The sequence below is a fragment of the Berkeleyomyces rouxiae genome, assembly GCF_048999995.1.
Source record: "Berkeleyomyces rouxiae strain 22BRR77 chromosome Unknown BrBRR77_ptg000002l, whole genome shotgun sequence".
Lineage (NCBI taxonomy): Eukaryota > Fungi > Ascomycota > Sordariomycetes > Microascales > Ceratocystidaceae > Berkeleyomyces > Berkeleyomyces rouxiae.
Genome location: NW_027396492.1, coordinates 972,648 through 988,949, shown reverse-complemented (window position 1 = coordinate 988,949; position 16,302 = coordinate 972,648). Strand labels below are relative to the sequence as shown.

At 55.1% G+C, this 16,302-nt stretch overlaps 8 protein-coding genes across 8 annotated transcripts; 4 read left to right on the top strand and 4 right to left on the bottom strand.

Annotated features, from left to right (window-relative positions):
* Positions 1 to 49: 49 nt before the first annotated feature.
* Positions 50 to 1,921, bottom strand: BROUX77_001824 (uncharacterized protein; the record flags this gene model as incomplete). Its single annotated transcript, XM_073746296.1, has 1 exon — positions 50 to 1,921. One exon carries the CDS (start codon positions 1,919 to 1,921, stop codon positions 50 to 52), a length of 1,872 nt encoding a protein of 623 aa, XP_073606906.1.
* A 752-nt stretch (positions 1,922 to 2,673) lies between these two features.
* On the top strand, positions 2,674 to 3,589 carry BROUX77_001823 (uncharacterized protein; the record flags this gene model as incomplete). Its single annotated transcript, XM_073746295.1, has 4 exons — positions 2,674 to 2,749; positions 2,817 to 2,863; positions 2,921 to 2,958; positions 3,013 to 3,589. 4 exons carry the CDS (start codon positions 2,674 to 2,676, stop codon positions 3,587 to 3,589), a joined length of 738 nt encoding a protein of 245 aa, XP_073606905.1.
* A 101-nt stretch (positions 3,590 to 3,690) lies between these two features.
* On the bottom strand, positions 3,691 to 4,464 carry BROUX77_001822 (uncharacterized protein; the record flags this gene model as incomplete). The annotated part of the gene is made up of 2 exons (XM_073746294.1): positions 3,691 to 4,265; positions 4,335 to 4,464. The coding sequence occupies 2 exons, from the start codon at positions 4,462 to 4,464 to the stop codon at positions 3,691 to 3,693; spliced, it is 705 nt and encodes a 234-aa protein (XP_073606904.1).
* Positions 4,465 to 4,847: 383 nt separating this feature from the next.
* BROUX77_001821 (uncharacterized protein) lies at positions 4,848 to 6,978 on the bottom strand (the record flags this gene model as incomplete). Its single annotated transcript, XM_073746293.1, has 2 exons — positions 4,848 to 6,688; positions 6,753 to 6,978. 2 exons carry the CDS (start codon positions 6,976 to 6,978, stop codon positions 4,848 to 4,850), a joined length of 2,067 nt encoding a protein of 688 aa, XP_073606903.1.
* A 1,352-nt stretch (positions 6,979 to 8,330) lies between these two features.
* BROUX77_001820 (uncharacterized protein) lies at positions 8,331 to 9,382 on the top strand (the record flags this gene model as incomplete). Its single annotated transcript, XM_073746292.1, has 5 exons — positions 8,331 to 8,409; positions 8,482 to 8,501; positions 8,666 to 8,692; positions 8,763 to 8,954; positions 9,032 to 9,382. 5 exons carry the CDS (start codon positions 8,331 to 8,333, stop codon positions 9,380 to 9,382), a joined length of 669 nt encoding a protein of 222 aa, XP_073606902.1.
* Positions 9,383 to 10,047: 665 nt separating this feature from the next.
* On the top strand, positions 10,048 to 12,465 carry BROUX77_001819 (uncharacterized protein; the record flags this gene model as incomplete). The annotated part of the gene is made up of 3 exons (XM_073746291.1): positions 10,048 to 10,146; positions 10,518 to 12,341; positions 12,412 to 12,465. 3 exons carry the CDS (start codon positions 10,048 to 10,050, stop codon positions 12,463 to 12,465), a joined length of 1,977 nt encoding a protein of 658 aa, XP_073606901.1.
* A 276-nt stretch (positions 12,466 to 12,741) lies between these two features.
* On the top strand, positions 12,742 to 14,376 carry BROUX77_001818 (uncharacterized protein; the record flags this gene model as incomplete). The annotated part of the gene is made up of 1 exon (XM_073746289.1): positions 12,742 to 14,376. One exon carries the CDS (start codon positions 12,742 to 12,744, stop codon positions 14,374 to 14,376), a length of 1,635 nt encoding a protein of 544 aa, XP_073606900.1.
* Positions 14,377 to 14,530: 154 nt separating this feature from the next.
* Positions 14,531 to 16,286, bottom strand: BROUX77_001817 (uncharacterized protein; the record flags this gene model as incomplete). Its single annotated transcript, XM_073746288.1, has 4 exons — positions 14,531 to 14,769; positions 14,831 to 14,988; positions 15,043 to 16,091; positions 16,149 to 16,286. 4 exons carry the CDS (start codon positions 16,284 to 16,286, stop codon positions 14,531 to 14,533), a joined length of 1,584 nt encoding a protein of 527 aa, XP_073606899.1.
* Positions 16,287 to 16,302: the final 16 nt, after the last annotated feature.

Sequence of the window (16,302 nt, the reverse complement as noted above, 5' to 3'; positions counted from 1 at the left end):
CATTCGCAGAAATCATTTGCAATACTGTGTCGTTAGGGTGTCCTAACATTTACAGAAGTTCCTCGTCATTGTCGTCTACCTGCATTGAATCCCGTGTTTCAGGGGACACGCTGGAGGTGGGCAGGGGGGAGGGTTGCAGCTGGGCGGCCTGTGATGGGGCGGTCGATGGCTGGCTGGGCGCCGAGGAGGCAGGGGAGGGAGAAGCCTGGGAGCTTGAAGGGCTCTTCGTCTGTGACGACGGCCGGGCCGGGGGGGCCGAGGTGACGGCCGTGGGAGGCGCCTGGGAGGGCGCTGGGGACGGGGCCTTGTCTCCCTGGGCGGCGGCAGCCGGGGTGGACGACTGCGTCTCGGTATCGGCCGGGCATTTGCGGTCAAAGTGGCGGACCCGGCAGCGTGTGCAGAACGGGAAGCGCTCCAGGGTGTTGTCTGCGGAGACCATGTGCAGCTCTCCAAGTGTCGCTACGCGGCGGGGAACCGCGGACGGGGACACCAGGCCTTCGTGGAAGGCGATGTGGGCGCGGAAGGTGGGCACGCCTGCCTTGCCAACGTACTTCGACAGCGTGGCGCTGGCGGAGACGACACCAAAGGCCTGTTCGATATCCTGACGGACATCGTCTAGGGTGACCCGGTGGAGCATCACGGCGCCGGGGGTCTTGGGGTCCTCGACCGTGATCGAGGTGGGCAGTCCGTGTACGATGTACTTGGACCAAGCATCCCTCTTGTGAACCTTCTCCGCAGTCAGGTTGGCGCGGATGCGCTCAGCGTGGCTGAGGAATTTGCCGACGTCGCGTACGGCTGTCAAGGCGAAGCCCGTCTTGGTGGCAGTGGCGGTGCCTGCGCCCTCACCGCGGGGGATGCCCGCGTTGGCCTTCGTTACGATGTAGGCCGGCGAAAGCTTCCGGAGGGGGGAGTCGGTTGGCACAACCACGAAAAGGCGGTTGTCGGTGGGGGCGGTCTTGGGGGCTGAGCTGGGATTGCCCTGTTTGGCCTTTGGGGCTCCGGTCGAGGGGGCGGCGGGTTGGGTGGCCTTGGATGCTTTTTTGCCCTTGCGGGCGACTGTGCTCCAGGATTCCTTGTCCGAGGACTCGGTGGGCGCTGCAGGAGCAGCAGCAGAGGGGTGGTGTGCAGGCTGGGCCTTTGATGGAGCCGGGGCCGGGGCCGGGGCCGTGTTAGGGGCGGGTGGCACGGGCTGTGCGGCCGGGGGGAGAGAGGTGTTTGTGGCAGCGCCCGTGGGGGGCGCGAGGGGTGAGCCTGTCATCACGGCCACCAGGCCGTTCTCCAGGATTGAGGCCAGGTCGTTAACGATCTGGCGGGTAGACGCGAAGGCCTCCGCGTGGGGGGCCATGGAGGCCAGGCAGTTGTCGGCCATTGTCAAGAAGATGCTGGCCAAGCGATCTCTCGCGGCCGCTTCCGCATCCTGCTTGGTGCGGATCTTGTCGGCCAGGGCCTGGAAGCGACCGACCGGGAGCGAGATGGGAGCGTAGTGAGCCTCTTGGGGGAGGGGCGCGTCTTCGCTCCTGACGCGTTTTGCGCCTGTCGCGACGCGCGCGACGGAAGAGGGGAGCCCCTGAGGGGCCTGGCCGGCGAGGTTCGGCGAGAACAACGCGGAGGAGGGGACAGTGGTGGGCGAGGTGGCCTGCGCGTACGTCAATGACGGAGGCGCGGACGCGGGCGCGGCGGGCGCGGGCGCGTGGACGGACGCGATCATCTTAGGGATGACAGGACCTGTCGGGGGCGAAAATAAAGTAAAGTAGTTTGCAATAATGGTAGCTGTTAGCTTGGTCAAAATGTCGAAGGTGCCCTCTGAAAATCGAGGAAAATATTGATGGGAGGCTCGTGGCGATCCTGTGCGGGATCTTACGCCCGCGTGTCCGGCCTCATGCGGCGGTGAGCCAACAGGGCCGTGGGGGCTTTGGCACATGATTTGTCCAAAAAAGTGAGGCAGATGAGAGCTGCATCGTTTTACATGTCACAATCAAGCAATCACAGGTAAAATAAATTATCAGCTCCCCATCTGGGAATCGAACCCAGGTCACCTGCGTGACAAGCAGGTATGATCACCACTACACTAATGAGGATGTCGCTATTGAACGATGGAAGGGAGCCGATATTTCGGACTAAAAAGCTTTTGGACTCCGCGGACGGATTACTGGCACCACATGGAGATCCCGAGTCGGCGTCTACAGTTTCTTCGGAGCTGGGAGGCTACGGTCACCAAGACAGACCGATTCGGAGAATCCCGGCTCTATTCTGCTCCTTGGGGTTTTTCGGCGTGAAACGGACCTGAACCGTTTCGGGATTCATTGGCCCGGCACACGGAGTCTAGATGAACACGGCGTCTACTCTATGTATGAACGGATGTTGAGTGGAGAACATGTGGCCGAATACGAAAAACGACTCGATTGCCCGATGGAAGCCAGCATTGGAAATCAAGGGACTTTTGTTGAGATGGTTGTTTCGTTCTTGAGGCTAATACGATATGCTATGTAATTATGTATGTATGTTGTACATACTCGGTTAGTCAGAGAAACCCCACACTGTTTCTGTGTTTAAGCCGATGGGGGTGGTTGAGCTTAAGTTTTAAAGCAAGCAGACCACCCGGAAACATCTCATTGGAGAGAGACTCTTTCTTTGCGATCCCCTATCCATATTCATCCCCTATTGACTGCTACAATGGCTGAGAAGCTCATCTTTTTCGACCTGCCCACCAAGGCCCCGCAGAAGGGATGGTCGCTGAACCCCTGGAGGAGTATGTCAGGAGGTACTCCCAGTCTTGGCTGCACAGAGATGAAGATGCTAATTGCAGTGGTGGACAGCTCGCCTTATTCTCAATTACAAGGGCATTGACTATGGCACTGAATGGGTGAGTCTCCATGGGCTTTTGAAATGAATTTGAAGGTCAGAAACTAAAATCGTCCAGGTTGAATATCCCGATATTAAGTCGCGGCTTGAGGGCCAGTATGTACCATTCTGTTTCCTCCTCGCAACAAGTCTCTAACTCTGCACCCCTAGTGTTACTCCCTTCACCGGTCCGCCCTATCTGGAGCCAACTTACACCATCCCGGCCGTGAAGTTCCCTGACGGCAGCTACATGATCGACTCGCTCCAGATTGCCGACGAAATCGAGCGCCGCTACCCTTCGCATCCGCTCCAACTGGATGCGCCAGTGCTATCGCGTCTCAAGCCTCTCGTCGACCAGATCTGCGGGGCTCTGATGCCTATCTTTATCCCGGCCATTCCTCAGGTATACCTGGGTCCCGAGTCAGTGGACTACTGGAATCGCACTCGCACCCAGATTTGTGGTGGTGTGACACCCACCGAGCTAGGTAAAGCGCATGGTGGCGCCAAGGCCTGGGCGGCGGCTGCACCGCATATTGCCAGCGTTACAGAGCTGTTCAAGGAGACCGATGGCCCGTTCTTCCTAGGTGCGCAGGTTAGCTATGCCGACTTCGTTTGGGTCAGTTTGCTCATCTTCTTCAAGGGCCTGGGCGATGAAGAATGGCGCGAGCTTCTAAAGGCTTCGGGTGACGCTGGTCCGCATGAGAGAATTCTGGAGGCTTGCAAGGAATGGACGGCGCGTGATGACTAGTATCTGACATTAACTAGTTATCGTTTGTAACCTGGGCGGCTATAGTTTACGCCTGGATATCAGTTCTACATATTGAACTATCACATGACCTTGTACTTCTCTCACAGTAACAAACATTCATCCCCAGTAGGGCGCTTATACAGATCCTGATCCCCACGGTACTGGCTTAGCAGCACCGGCAGAGGTGCAAACAGCTTCCCGTAGCCCTCCCGCTCATATGCCTTGATCTCCTCCCACGAGCGCCACTCCCAGCTCTGGCACTTATCCGGCTCCATCACACGCGGCACTTCATCGGCATCGCGCACCACACAGCGCACAAAAAGTGTAATATAATGCCGCCCATCATCCGAGAACATCTGGTTAACGACGGCCGCCGGGCGCGCCTCCCACGGCGTCGCTGCCGAGTTAGCCTTGAGCGGCTTGTAGTCCACAGGCCCAGACCCGTCGGGCGTATGCGCAAAGGGCTCGAGTGGCGGCGCAGCAAGGCCAGCAAAGTCGGCGGTCCGGATAGCTGGTGCCGGAGAGACGCTGGCTGGCTGTGAGCGAAGAGGATCCGGAGCGAAGGGTTGGCAGTCAACGAGGACGTCGAGGCCGGTCTCTTCTTTGGCTTCCCGCCGTACGCAGGAGAAGGTGCTTTCGTCCTTTTCCAGGTGGCCGCCTGGGAACTGGAGCGCGCCTGCAGCGTGGAAGTTAATGGCGAGATTCGTGACGGAGAGGGCCAATTCTAGGCCAACTTATAACTCACCATTGCCCTGGCCCTTGCTAAGCCGCACGCCTGTCAGGACTTTGCCCTCGGCATTGTAAATCACGGCTGCTACGCCCACGCGCGTGAAATGGAAGCGGCCGTACTTGGGCTCGTCCAGGAGATCCGTCATTGTGGAAAATCACCACCTTGGTTGCATTTGTGTGTGTGGTGCAGTGTGCGGCCTTTGATAAGGCGCGGGTGCAAAAAATCAAGCCGCCAAAGGGGCACGTTATGATGCACTAGACGGTGACTCAATGGACCCGCTCAGGCGTGCAATGGGCACTGGATCCCTCTAAGCGGGTTCAGCATTCACTGATTTATTCGGCGGCGTTGATAAGCATTATGACACTGTGATAACACCAGAAAAAGTGTAGTATGAGCTAATAATTAGAGTCGTCGAATAGACGAAATACAAGGAGTCTAGCACCCAAAAAAGAAAAGTACGGTAATAAAAAAGCAACTCGACAGTAGTGTATTGTCTGCAGACATAGTAATGTCGAGGTCCTCGTTCCACTACTCGATTCGCTTCTTCCCCTCCTCTGCGCTTGTGTATTGCGCCATACTCAAGCCACGCTCACGTTTAACCATGTGCTTCTTCAGATGTGGTCCTAGAACTAGATCCTTGGTCGCCTTGGTGAGATGCTCGTTGAACCCATCAACTGCATATTGCTGCGGCCGCAGCTTGGGCCAGTTGACATACAGCTTGCCGTGGCTCTTGATAAAGAAGGCGCTCCACGCTGCCACTAGCGCCCAGATAATGGAGAACAGCCGCAGCGACAGCATGGCCGAGCCAGGCGTCGACACATACGCAATAAATATCATGGCCAAACTGAAACCAAAGAGGTACGGCACGGCCTGGATCAGCACGGGCCGCCGGTCGGCAAAGACCAGCGATGAGCCAATGTTGGCGCTGCCAGGAAGATATGTACCTAGGAATAGATCAAACGAGTCCTGGCGCGGGCCATCCATAAAGTTGTTCAGGAAGTAGCGTGTCACGCCAATGCGACCGTCCTGTAGAGCACCGATCTTGGTCCGTGTGCCGGTGCGTGTGACGTCTGTCTTCATGGCGCCGGTGCCTGAATATGTACCTGAAACGGTGTCGGCATTGTCACCCCATAGGTTGCGGAAGAGCTCTTCGAATGCGGGATCTTCCGATGTAAAGTTAGAGTCGGGCGCCATGAGGCCCACGTCAACAAAGATGCGGTTGAGCATGTAGCGTGCAAACATGCTTTGCACAACGTTGGTGCGATCCAGACAGTCCATGCAGTTGGTACGCATGACCGAGTTCTGTAGATGGCGCACTTCGAGGCGGCCGTCTTTGCTTGCCGGTGCGTCAGACGCGCGGAAGTAGGCCTGGTGCGGCAGTATGTTTTCCATGCGCTCGACCAGGTTATAGGCACGCGACATCTTCATGCCCTTTGTTTCATGGTGAAAGTCGAAGTAGACGTAGTGCAAACGCTCAAACAGCTTGGGCTGGCTAGCTTTGACCAGCGATACGATCTGCTCGAACCAGTCCTTGACTTGCTTTTCGCGGCCCTGTTGGTTGATTAGATTGATAAGATATGTGTCGCCGTAGATGTTGATCTGTTGGCCCAAGTGCGCCTGGGCAGCGGGCACGGCAGCCTCCAGTCCTCGCGTAAGCTGGATCTTGGGAGTGTACTTGAGGTCGTTGACCTCGGCCCAGTGCGCCGGAACGCTACCACGTATTTGCACGTATGACATGACTTGCATTTCCTGCAAGTTACCCAGTTTGCCGCTCTGCATATCGCTGCTGCCGGCGAAGCCGCCCATACCGCCGTTGCCGTCGTTGAGAATGACAATCTGTTCCGTTTCATTGTAATTTGCAGGGTTTCCGTCCTCATCGAGACCACGTGTGAAGAAGCGGGTACCGCCACGATGTCTAGATCGCCTGGAAATAAGCACCAGGGTCACGGGGGTCTGCTTGAAAGTAGTCGGGCGGATTTCCAGCATGCCGTACATGACGGGCAGAATGAAGGGGTCAACGCCAGCCTGGGAGCCGGGGTAGCTGCCACCACCTAGCGAGCGGAACTTGATCAAATCAGAAGACACAAACTTGTTCCAGAAAAAGCGGTCGTCGGCGCGCATCCATAACGGTTGAGCGGGGCTGCTTTGGGCTTGGCGCTGGAACGAGCTGGTTAGGTCAATGGAGTAGGAAAAGTACATGGCACCGCTTGTCAAGAAGGTCTTGAGCAGAGCCAAAAAGGTATCTTCGTCGGGATCGTGGATTTGGCGCTTGCGTATAGGCATGATCTGGGTCGAGGCAATTTTATAGACCATGTGGCCTTTGAGGCGGCCCATGGGCTGAGCCTTGGTGATAAAGATAATGTACTTGTCTACAAGGCAAAGTCAGAACACTGGAGGCCAAGGTAGTGGATGCGGCCGATCACGATAACGTACCCAGGCGTAGCTGGATCATGCCCAGGATGCCGGCGATGCTCATGACCTGGGTTGCTCTGGACAGAGAGCCGGCGCCGGACTCTTGAAGGCGGATGTCGCCCGTGGGGCGGTCGATCACGAGACTTTGGGCATTAGGCGACGACGGTGATGAAAAGAGGTATGAGTGGTCAGAGATCTGGACATTGATGTCGCGATACGGTAGCACCGCGCCGCCGAGAGAAGTCATGGTTGGAAATGGGTGGTGTTTGGCAGATGTGTTGAATGGAGGCTGTAAAAGTTAAGGTTGTTTAGAGAGGACCAAGCTCGGGAGTGGGTAGCTCGGCAACAAAAAAAAAAGGGACAAATGAAAGGATCAATATTATATGGAATAGAGAACGACGACGAGGACAAAGGAAACTGACGCAAGACACAGAAGAATGAAGATGGCGGCGTAAAAGGAGAGGGAAGATCACAAATAGAAGCTCCTAACCACCGAGTGATGAAGCAACCCAACAATTGAAAATGCCAAATGAGGCGGAGCTACAGCTTACTAGCAAAGGCCCAGACCTCAAGCAAGAGGCCAAATAAGCTCTCCTCAGCGCCACAGGAGAGGTATGTACAGGGCATTAATATGGGTACAGGGTGCTGGTTTAGTGATGTGGGCAGACTTCAGGGGTCGTGTTCCTGAGCTAAATGCCCCAAAGCCGCTGTCGTAAGCAGCAAATTACTAGCAATGGGTCCTGTTTCAATAATGAGCCTGCCTGGCGATCGTCATCCTCACCACAAAGTTTGACAGGAATCTGTGTTGGGCGTATTGGCAGCCTACTGCTGTCAGCTGGCAGCAGCAGCCAGTTAAGTCCCACGTGACAGATGAAGCAATCAAATCGGCAATCAACGGATCGCGGGATTGAAGGGGCGGAGGTTGTGTTGTCATAGAGTTAGCGATAGTGAGAGCCAAGCCGCTGCATATTTCCTGGCTGCCTTGTCCCCAGCCTACATTTAGTTTTACATTTTTTCCTTTGGTCTTCCCAGTGGTGTTTTGTTCTGCACTCCAGCATCACCTTTATCACCTGTCCAACCCCTGCTGCCAGCTGGCAGCTCACTCCAGCGCCCATAACCTCTATTGGCTCCTCTCTTCAAGCCTGTGATCCAGTGTAGACCTTCTGTAGCTTCTTGAGCCGATTCTTCAGCCTCCATCATCTCCGTCAGCTCATTCGACTCCCCCATTCATGCCTTCACCTGAACTCAACGCCCAAGCTCTCTCCTGGCTACTTTTTTTTCGACACCGACAACACAAATCTTGAAAAAAAAACAGGCCTATATTAACGACATATATATTCCTGCGTCTCGTTTCACCGGCCTCGTGTTTTTCGCTCTTCTTTGGTTGACGGCCCCCAGTTTCTCTCTTTGAAAGCCTCCATTCCATCAACACCATCAGGCATTTTGCTATCTAAGCCCACTACTCGACCATCGCCGCCATCTTATCGCCTTGTCTGTGCCAGTCCATAACCAGTCCGCCAACCCGCCGCTCGCTTTCCTCGATTCCCCTCTCTTCAACGTTTCTTTCTTCGCCGTTATCACTTCGTCGCATCTTTGGCCATGTCTGCACGCGGTCCCCATGCCCCCGCCCACGGTGGCTTGAACCCTCCTACGCTGCAGTTCAAGCTTGTGCTGCTCGGTATGTCGGCCCGGAGTCTTCTATCTAGGTGCTATATCGCAATGCTAACTTCTAGTTATTTCTTCGAACTAGGCGAGTCTGCTGTGGGAAAGGTACTGTAAACCCAGCTTTGGCGCTTACTCTTGCATTTTCCCCTCCCCTCATGTCTTGTTTCACGATTGACTACGCCCATCTGCGATGCGATCTTCTCGACTATGTCCCAGACGGACTACCCAACAGAAATACATACTAACACATGGTTTTGTTGTTTATGCAGTCTTCGATAGTTCTTCGCTTTGTCAAGGTATGTAGTCCTGTTGAATTCACACCAGTCTCGTCCCTTGTCGTCTAACTCGATTACGATATCACAACAGGACCAATTTGACTCCTTCCGGGAATCCACTATCGGTGCTGCTTTCCTTACCCAGAAAGTCGAGACCAAGGACAAGAACATTGTCAAGTTCGAAATCTGGGATACCGCCGGTCAGGAGCGTTACAAGTCTCTTGCCCCCATGTATTACCGAAACGCCAATTGCGCTGTAGTTGTCTACGATATCACACAGGCGGTACGTCATGCTGCTATTATATTTCGTCTACCCCTCTCCTCGTCTGCTCATGCTAACTAAGCTCTTGTCCTCTCTAGGCATCCTTAGACAAGGCCAAGGCTTGGGTTAAGGAACTCCAGAGACAAGCCAACGAGAACATTGTCATTGCCCTTGCCGGCAACAAGCTCGATCTGGTACAGGAACAGCCGGATAAGCGCGCCGTGCCTATTGCCGACGCTGAGGCCTATGCCCGCGAAGCCAACCTTTTGTTCTTCGAGACGTCGGCCAAGTCAGGCGAGAACGTCGCCGAGATCTTTGATACCATAGCAGAGACGCTACCCCACGACCAGGCAAGCCCTAGACACATGCGCCCCGGCTCGACCCGGCCAGGTATCAAGGTGTCGGGTGAAAACGCAAACACTAATCTGGCCGGCCCTTGTTCCTGCTAAGGTTTCTTCTTTGGCGTCCTCGTGTTTTGCTTTGCTCGTTATATTTCTTGGTTCTTCTCGTTGTTGATGTCGCCGTCATACAGCGCACGACTGGATATTATTGAGGCCCTGGGTGTTTTAATGTTTTTTTCTTTATTCCTATGCTATATTTCTGTTTCTAAGATTTTGTTTCTTGTATTTACTGTGTTGCTTTGCCTCTTTCATACTATTTCTTTATTGCTATTCGACGTGTTTGTTTTCTAGTTGACGACAGTGGCGAGTGACTCTCTTGTTGACATATTAAGGGTTTGTAACCCTGAATATCCTGTCGGTCTCTGAAAAACCCGTTCCAGGGCATGCAAACTTTTAGACTCTGTAAACCAGTGTCCTTCAGGGCCCAGCTGCCTGTGAAGCCCACTGTCTCAAGTGTCTCAGGCTTACGAGCTTGAGATGATCCAGCTGAACCTAACCAGAGACATTCACCCGAAGTTCACCCACCAGCGAACTGACGATAATTTCTCGCCCCGGTAGAGACAACGATTCCCAAGCTTCACCAGTGCAGATTTAACGACCTTGGCCTTGTTGTTCCGCTGCCGCTGTCGCTCTCGTCTTCTGAGCTTGATTCCCGTCGACCCGCAAATCCCCTTTCCTTTATCCTACTTCCATCCCGGAATCGCCGTCCTCCAATGCTGCGGTCATCAATCAGCTCCGTCAGGGCGCTCAATAGCCGCACTGGTGCTGTCGGTGCTGGTGCTGCCGCGCGCCAGCTCGGTCCTACTGCCCGGGTACGAAACAACGCCGCCAATCTTCCCTACACGTGAATAGTGGCAATTGTGTGAGCCATTGGGGCCAAGACTGCTGACGTTGCTGCTGGTGCGCTTGCATGTGGCTGTAGCTCGTGGTGTAGAGGGCTGCTTTTTGATTTTTTTTTATGTATTATTTCTGGGGGCTTTCTGGGCGAACGGAGCTCCCCAAGACCCTCAACTTGACTCAAGTCTGCCACTCGAACATTCGAGTACCGATACCTTTTAAAAAGCAGCTCTCCACCCCGCTAATTGGCTGCGGCAATGCATGGCCGCTGCAGTTATGCATCATCTTGTGGACAGACAAAGCTCATGCTAGTACCAATGCTAACTCTGTCTTTCTGCCATTGTAGTGCTACTTCTCCAGTAAGCCGTCCCAGCCTGTGACTCCCGCCGCGGTTCCTGCTGCTTCGTCCGTTGCTGCCAAGGTTGCTGCCGCCCAGGCCGCCCAGGCCGCTGCGAAGCCGACATCCCCTGCTACGCCGACTGCCAAACCCACCCCTGCGCCGACTCCCGCCACCGCCGCCGCGGCGACTGCCGTGAAACCGCCCTCATCAGCCACTGCCTCTAAATCCGCCGACAAGTCGACTCCGCCACCACCCACGCCGCCCAAGAAGCCCGGGTTCCTGCGCCGCTTGCGTAACTTTGTCTTCCGCTTGGCCCTGCTGGGTGTGATTGGCTTTGCTGGTGGTGTTTGGTACTCGCGCATCAACGACGACTTCCACGACCTCTTTACCGAGTATGTGCCCTTTGCTGAGCAGGCTGTGCTCTATATGGAGGAGCAGGAGTTCCGCAAGCGCTTCACCGACTCCCTCGGTCACTCCAAGCAGCTGGATGCTACAGTGACCGTGCCGGCTCAGAGCGGGGCTTCGTGGCGTGTGGCTGATAGCAACGACGCTCGCCGCACCAGTGCTGGCCCTGTCCAGGTGAAGAAGGCTGAGCCCAAGCCTGAAATCAAAAAGGTCGAGCCCAAGGTTGTCAAGACTGAGCCTAAGCCCGCTCCCACACCGTCGGCCGAGGTGACTAAGAAGGCTGCTCCTGTGGCTAAGGAGGCCGAGTTCGTTGCCCCTCAGGTTAACGAGCCTTCACGGATACCCCCCGTCCCCAAGATTGATCTGCTGAAGATGAAGAATGCCGAGGACGCTATTGTGCAGGACTTGGTGCACATCGTCAACGACCTGATTGTCGTCATCAACGCCGACAATGCCCAGGGTCGCTACGGGTCGACTATTAACAAGGCCAAGGATGGTGTTAACAACGTCTTGAACAAGATCGAGGGTGTCAAGAGCGATGCCAAGAAGAATGCCGCCGCCGAGGTTTCTAGCAAGGTGGTTGAGTTTGAAAAAGCTGCCGATGAGATGGTCAAGCGTGTGGAGCAGGTCATGATCAACCAGGAGATTGTTTGGCGCCAAGAATTTGAGCAGGAGATGGAGCGCATCCAAAAGGCGTACAACGAAAAGGTCGAGCTACTCCAGGAACGCGAGAAAAGTCTCATGGAGGAGCGCCTCAACGCCCAGCTCATGGAGCAGGCTGTGAGCCTCAAGCGCCAGTTCACCAAGCAGATCAAGGCCCAGGTCGAGGCTGAGCGCGAGGGCCGCCTCGCCAAGCTGCGCGACCTTTCGTCTGCTGTCAGTGGACTGGAGAAGCTAGCCGACGGCTGGAACGCCGTGGTCGACAGCAACCTGCAGACTCAGCAGCTGCACGTGGCCGTCGAAGCGGTGCGCGCTTCGCTTGAGAACACACATCACTCTAAGCCGTTTGTGTCTGAGCTTGTGGCGCTCAAGGAGATTGCGGCCGAGGACCCTGTCGTCGATGCTGCCGTCGCTTCAATCAACCCCTCGGCATACCAGCGCGGCATTGCCGCGCCGTCAGAGCTCGTTGACCGCTTCCGCCGCGTGGCTTCCGAGGTCCGCAAGGCCTCACTGCTGCCCGAGGACGCTGGCGTTGCCAGCCACGCGTCTAGCGTGCTGCTGAGCAAGGTCATGTTCAAGAAGTCGGGTCTTGCTGATGGCGACGATGTCGAGAGCATCCTGACCCGTGCGCAGACGTACCTTGAGGAGGGCGATCTGGACAACGCGGCGCGTGAGGTTAACGGTCTGTCGGGTTGGGCCAAGATGCTGAGCCGCGACTGGCTGGGCGAGGTACGCAAGGTACTGGAGGTACAGCAGGCTTTGGATGTAAGTGAATCTCATCGTCCCTGTCTCTTTTTATCAAGTGATATGATGCTAACTGGTATGTGCCTTGCAGGTTATTTCTACCGAGGCGAGATTGCAAAGCTTGAGGCTGGAGCAGCAGCAGTAGAGCTAGGAAGAATGGGTTTGTGAAGCCGGGTTCCTTCGTGTTCCGAGTGTATAGTAGCAATAGACGGAGTAGGGGGAAGCAAATATATGTTTTAAGCAGACTGGCTGGTTGTCATTGTGTAACGCTCTCTGTGTGACATTAGTCATTGTTCCTGGGTGAAAGCGGTCCACCTTTTGCTGACGTAAGCACAATGTGATAGTATCGACTTTTTTAGTAGCGACGAGTCTCCAGCTTCAGATCAATGCCGTTGTTTTAATTGTGATCAACAAAGCCAGGATGTCAATAATACAGCATTCTCCACGATTGCGAAGTCAGATAGCAAGGCGGTCGACTTTCTGCAGCGGATGTGGCTCTTCGCCACGGCCCTCATTATGCCGCAGTTCTCCACCTGGCTCCCGGCCACATTCACGTCGGGACATCACTACAACCCTAGTACATGACCAGACCTATGACTCGGCACTCACGAAGCTGAACAGCATCGAGTCCAACAGGATGCTGGCTATGCAGTTTCACATGACTAGCTCGTCCACAGACCTCAACTCGCAAGCTATGCCCGAGATGAACAAGTGGCTGCATCGTGCTGGCTACTCCACCCAGGACCTCGCCGATAATCTGCGGTGTGTGCACATCGCGGGAACTAAGGGAAAGGGCTCAACGGCTGCCTACACAGCATCTATTCTGCAGAACGACCCTAATCGAGGAGGGCCCATTGGTCGCTACACCAGTCCGCATCTGATTAGTGTGCGCGAGCGCATCGCCATTGATGGCCGGCCGATCTCGCGCGAGCTCTTTTCCAAGTACTTCTTTGAGCTGTGGGATCAGCTAAGCCAGGCTTCTGTTGATGCTGGCGATGGCGTGCCCGACCCGTCAGGTCCAGCCACTAAGCCCATGTTCTTCCGCTACATGACGCTGATGGCACTGCATGCGTTTATGCGGGAGAGCGTGCGCGACGCGGTCATTGAGTGCGGCATCGGCGGCGAGTACGATGCGACTAACATTCTGCCAGCCGGGGCTGTCAGCGCATCTATCATCACGCACCTGGGCATTGACCACACCGAGTTCCTGGGCTCGACACTAGACGAAATCACGTGGCACAAGGCAGGAATCTTCAAGCCAGGCGTGCCGGCTTTCATTAACCACGTGCCGAGCGTGAGCCAGTTGCGCGTTCTGCAACAGCGCGCCGAGTGGCACAAAACCCCACTGACTGTGATTCCTGCAGCCCATTTAGCACAGTGGGCCGATATGCCCGGCGCGCTGCTCGACGGGCCTGTACAGTGCAACAACCGCATGCTCGCGTTGGCTGCCGCCTGCACACACCTGGGCCTGCCGTTTGACTCCGCGCGGCCACCGGCTGGATACCCACGCTGGGTCGGCGAGGGATTGACAAACGCGTACCTGCGCGGCCGCTGCGAAGTTATAACAATGCCGGATGGGTTAAAGCTGTATCTGGACGGTGCGCACACGACTGACAGCATTCGGGAAACGGTGCGCTGGTTTGTGGCAGACCTGGAGCCTGACGACACACCGTTCTTGGTGTTTAACCAGCAGACACGCGACCCGGCGCCGTTGATCAGCACGATGATGATGGAGTATGCGGCGCTGACCTCGTACCAGTTGATTTTCCGGAGGGCCTTTTTCTCGCGCAACGACGCGGATCCTGTGGCTGAGGGCGGGGAAAGCGAGCGGCCCTTGACAATCCAGAACAAGGCCAAGGAGGAATTTTCCAAGTTTTCGCCCAAAACCAAGACGTTTGTGTCGCGCAGTGTACTGGAAACTATCAAGGGCATTTACTGGCAAAGCAGGCAGATGTCGAACCGCCACAAGCGACCAAAGGTGCTGATTACTGGTAGTTTGTACCTGGTGGCTGCAGCACTGCGGGTTCTCCGCGGTGATTTAGACAGTATGGACTGAAATAATGGGAACGGTGGCGTATTAAATGGTATACATGCATTCTATTTTCTAGACACACGGTGTGATGTGTCTTGTTCGCTTGGTGGTAGCACGTGTGCAGGGGCTTATGGTCTTTCACATCCGGCTTGAAATTATCCTACGCCTAACCCATTTCTCAACTCATTGTTGATAGGACTGCTCCCACAAGATGGAAGCTTCCCGTAACGAGAACCTGTACCTTTTCTCCATCGCCGAGATACTTTGTTAGATTCCGTGCCTTGTTGAGGGCTTGGTTGACTGTGGGAGCCACGGACACAGTGACGGAGGGGTCTATCTGGCGCCACTTGGCAGCCAGAGTATTTTGCACAGTTAGTGCTTTGACACCCTGTACATCAACTTGGTTGTTCACCAGGTCTAAGATATGTATCTAGTTAGCAAGCAGAACGTTGAATATTATGGGGTCTGCCGGACTGACCCTTTTTGGCTGGATTCTCAATCACATTTGTACAGAATACGACGTGATCAAAGTTTACTTTATTTTTGGTGACCACCTTGTACATGGCGTCGAGAAAGTCAACTGCTTCTTTGCGATCTTGTTGATTGAAGATGAGTATTTTGGGGCCACCAATGTTTCTAAGAATGTTGTGGTTAGATTTTTGAATATAGTGACGGGTAAAAGAAACTTACTGTTTGCTGCACTCCTGGGCGAACCATTGTGAGCAGACGTTGATGCTGTCTATAGTGTGGGCGCCATCGAAGTGCCATCTGACTTTTTCCTCTTCCTTTATTTGACACCGGCCCTTCCAAACCACGGACTCGAGCCCGTCAACGAACTCGGCAGGTAAAGCTCCAGGCTTCGTTTTTGATTCAAACCCTGCATCTATCTTGCGCAGAACCGTCTCGGTCAGTTTGACGGCAAGACTTGCATTCATTCGCTGGAAGTCTGCATCGGGCCGGATATTCACTGTGGCTAATCTCGGGTCTTGTGCTACAAAAGACAAGCCGACATCCTTTTCCTGCGCTCGGCTTCGCAAGACCGTTTCGGCGATGGGTACTTGTGGTACGGAAAAGCTCGGGCTTCCTGTCTTCATGATCCCGGCCTTGTGCCACGCAATCTTGTCGATTGTGCCACCCAGCACAAACACATGGTCGATACCGAGCATTGAAATGCCAGTAACTGCCGGCTCCGGGACCAAGTTTGTTGCGTCGTATTCTCCGCCAATGCCTGTCTCAAGCACAGCCACATCCACGCCCTCTTGCAGGAACACGTGGTAGGCCAAGAGCGTCAGATAGCGCGCATAGTTTGGCCGAGTGTTGAGGTCGCCCGCATTCCCGTCGCCTCCGACCTCGGCCGCCGCACGGCCCAGCCGATCCCACACTTCGAAGAAGTAACGAGCAAAGAGCGCCTCGGAGATTGGCTGTGAGTCCAGCCGGATGCGCTCGCGTACGCTAATCAGGTGCGGCGACGTCAATAGTCCGGTACGCTGTGGACTCCCGTGCGTGCGCTGCCATGCTGCTAGCATCGAGTCCACATATGCGCACGTACTACCCTTGCCCTTGGTGCCAGCCACATGAACAATGTTCAAGCGCCGCAGGTCGGCTATCGAGTGGCCTAGCCGCGCGAAATACGTGTGCATTTCCTGCTGGGAGCGGGCGTCGGGCTTGCAGTTGGCAGCCTTGCGTGCCTGGATCACGGCGTAGGAAGATTGTAGCGAGTTTAGGGCCTCGATGGCATCCTAGAAGCGGTGTTGTCAGTGGAGCATATGCTATGTCTACAAAGCTGATGGGCTTACATTGTAGCCACGTGATTCGCTTGCGAGTGAGATTGTCTGAGAATAGGCGCGGCGCAGAGAGCACCTAGCACTGGAACTCTGGCGAGCCAGTATGGAGGTTATCCTGCTTGTGTGGTGCAAGGATGCTGATAACATCATTGCGGGTGTTTTGATT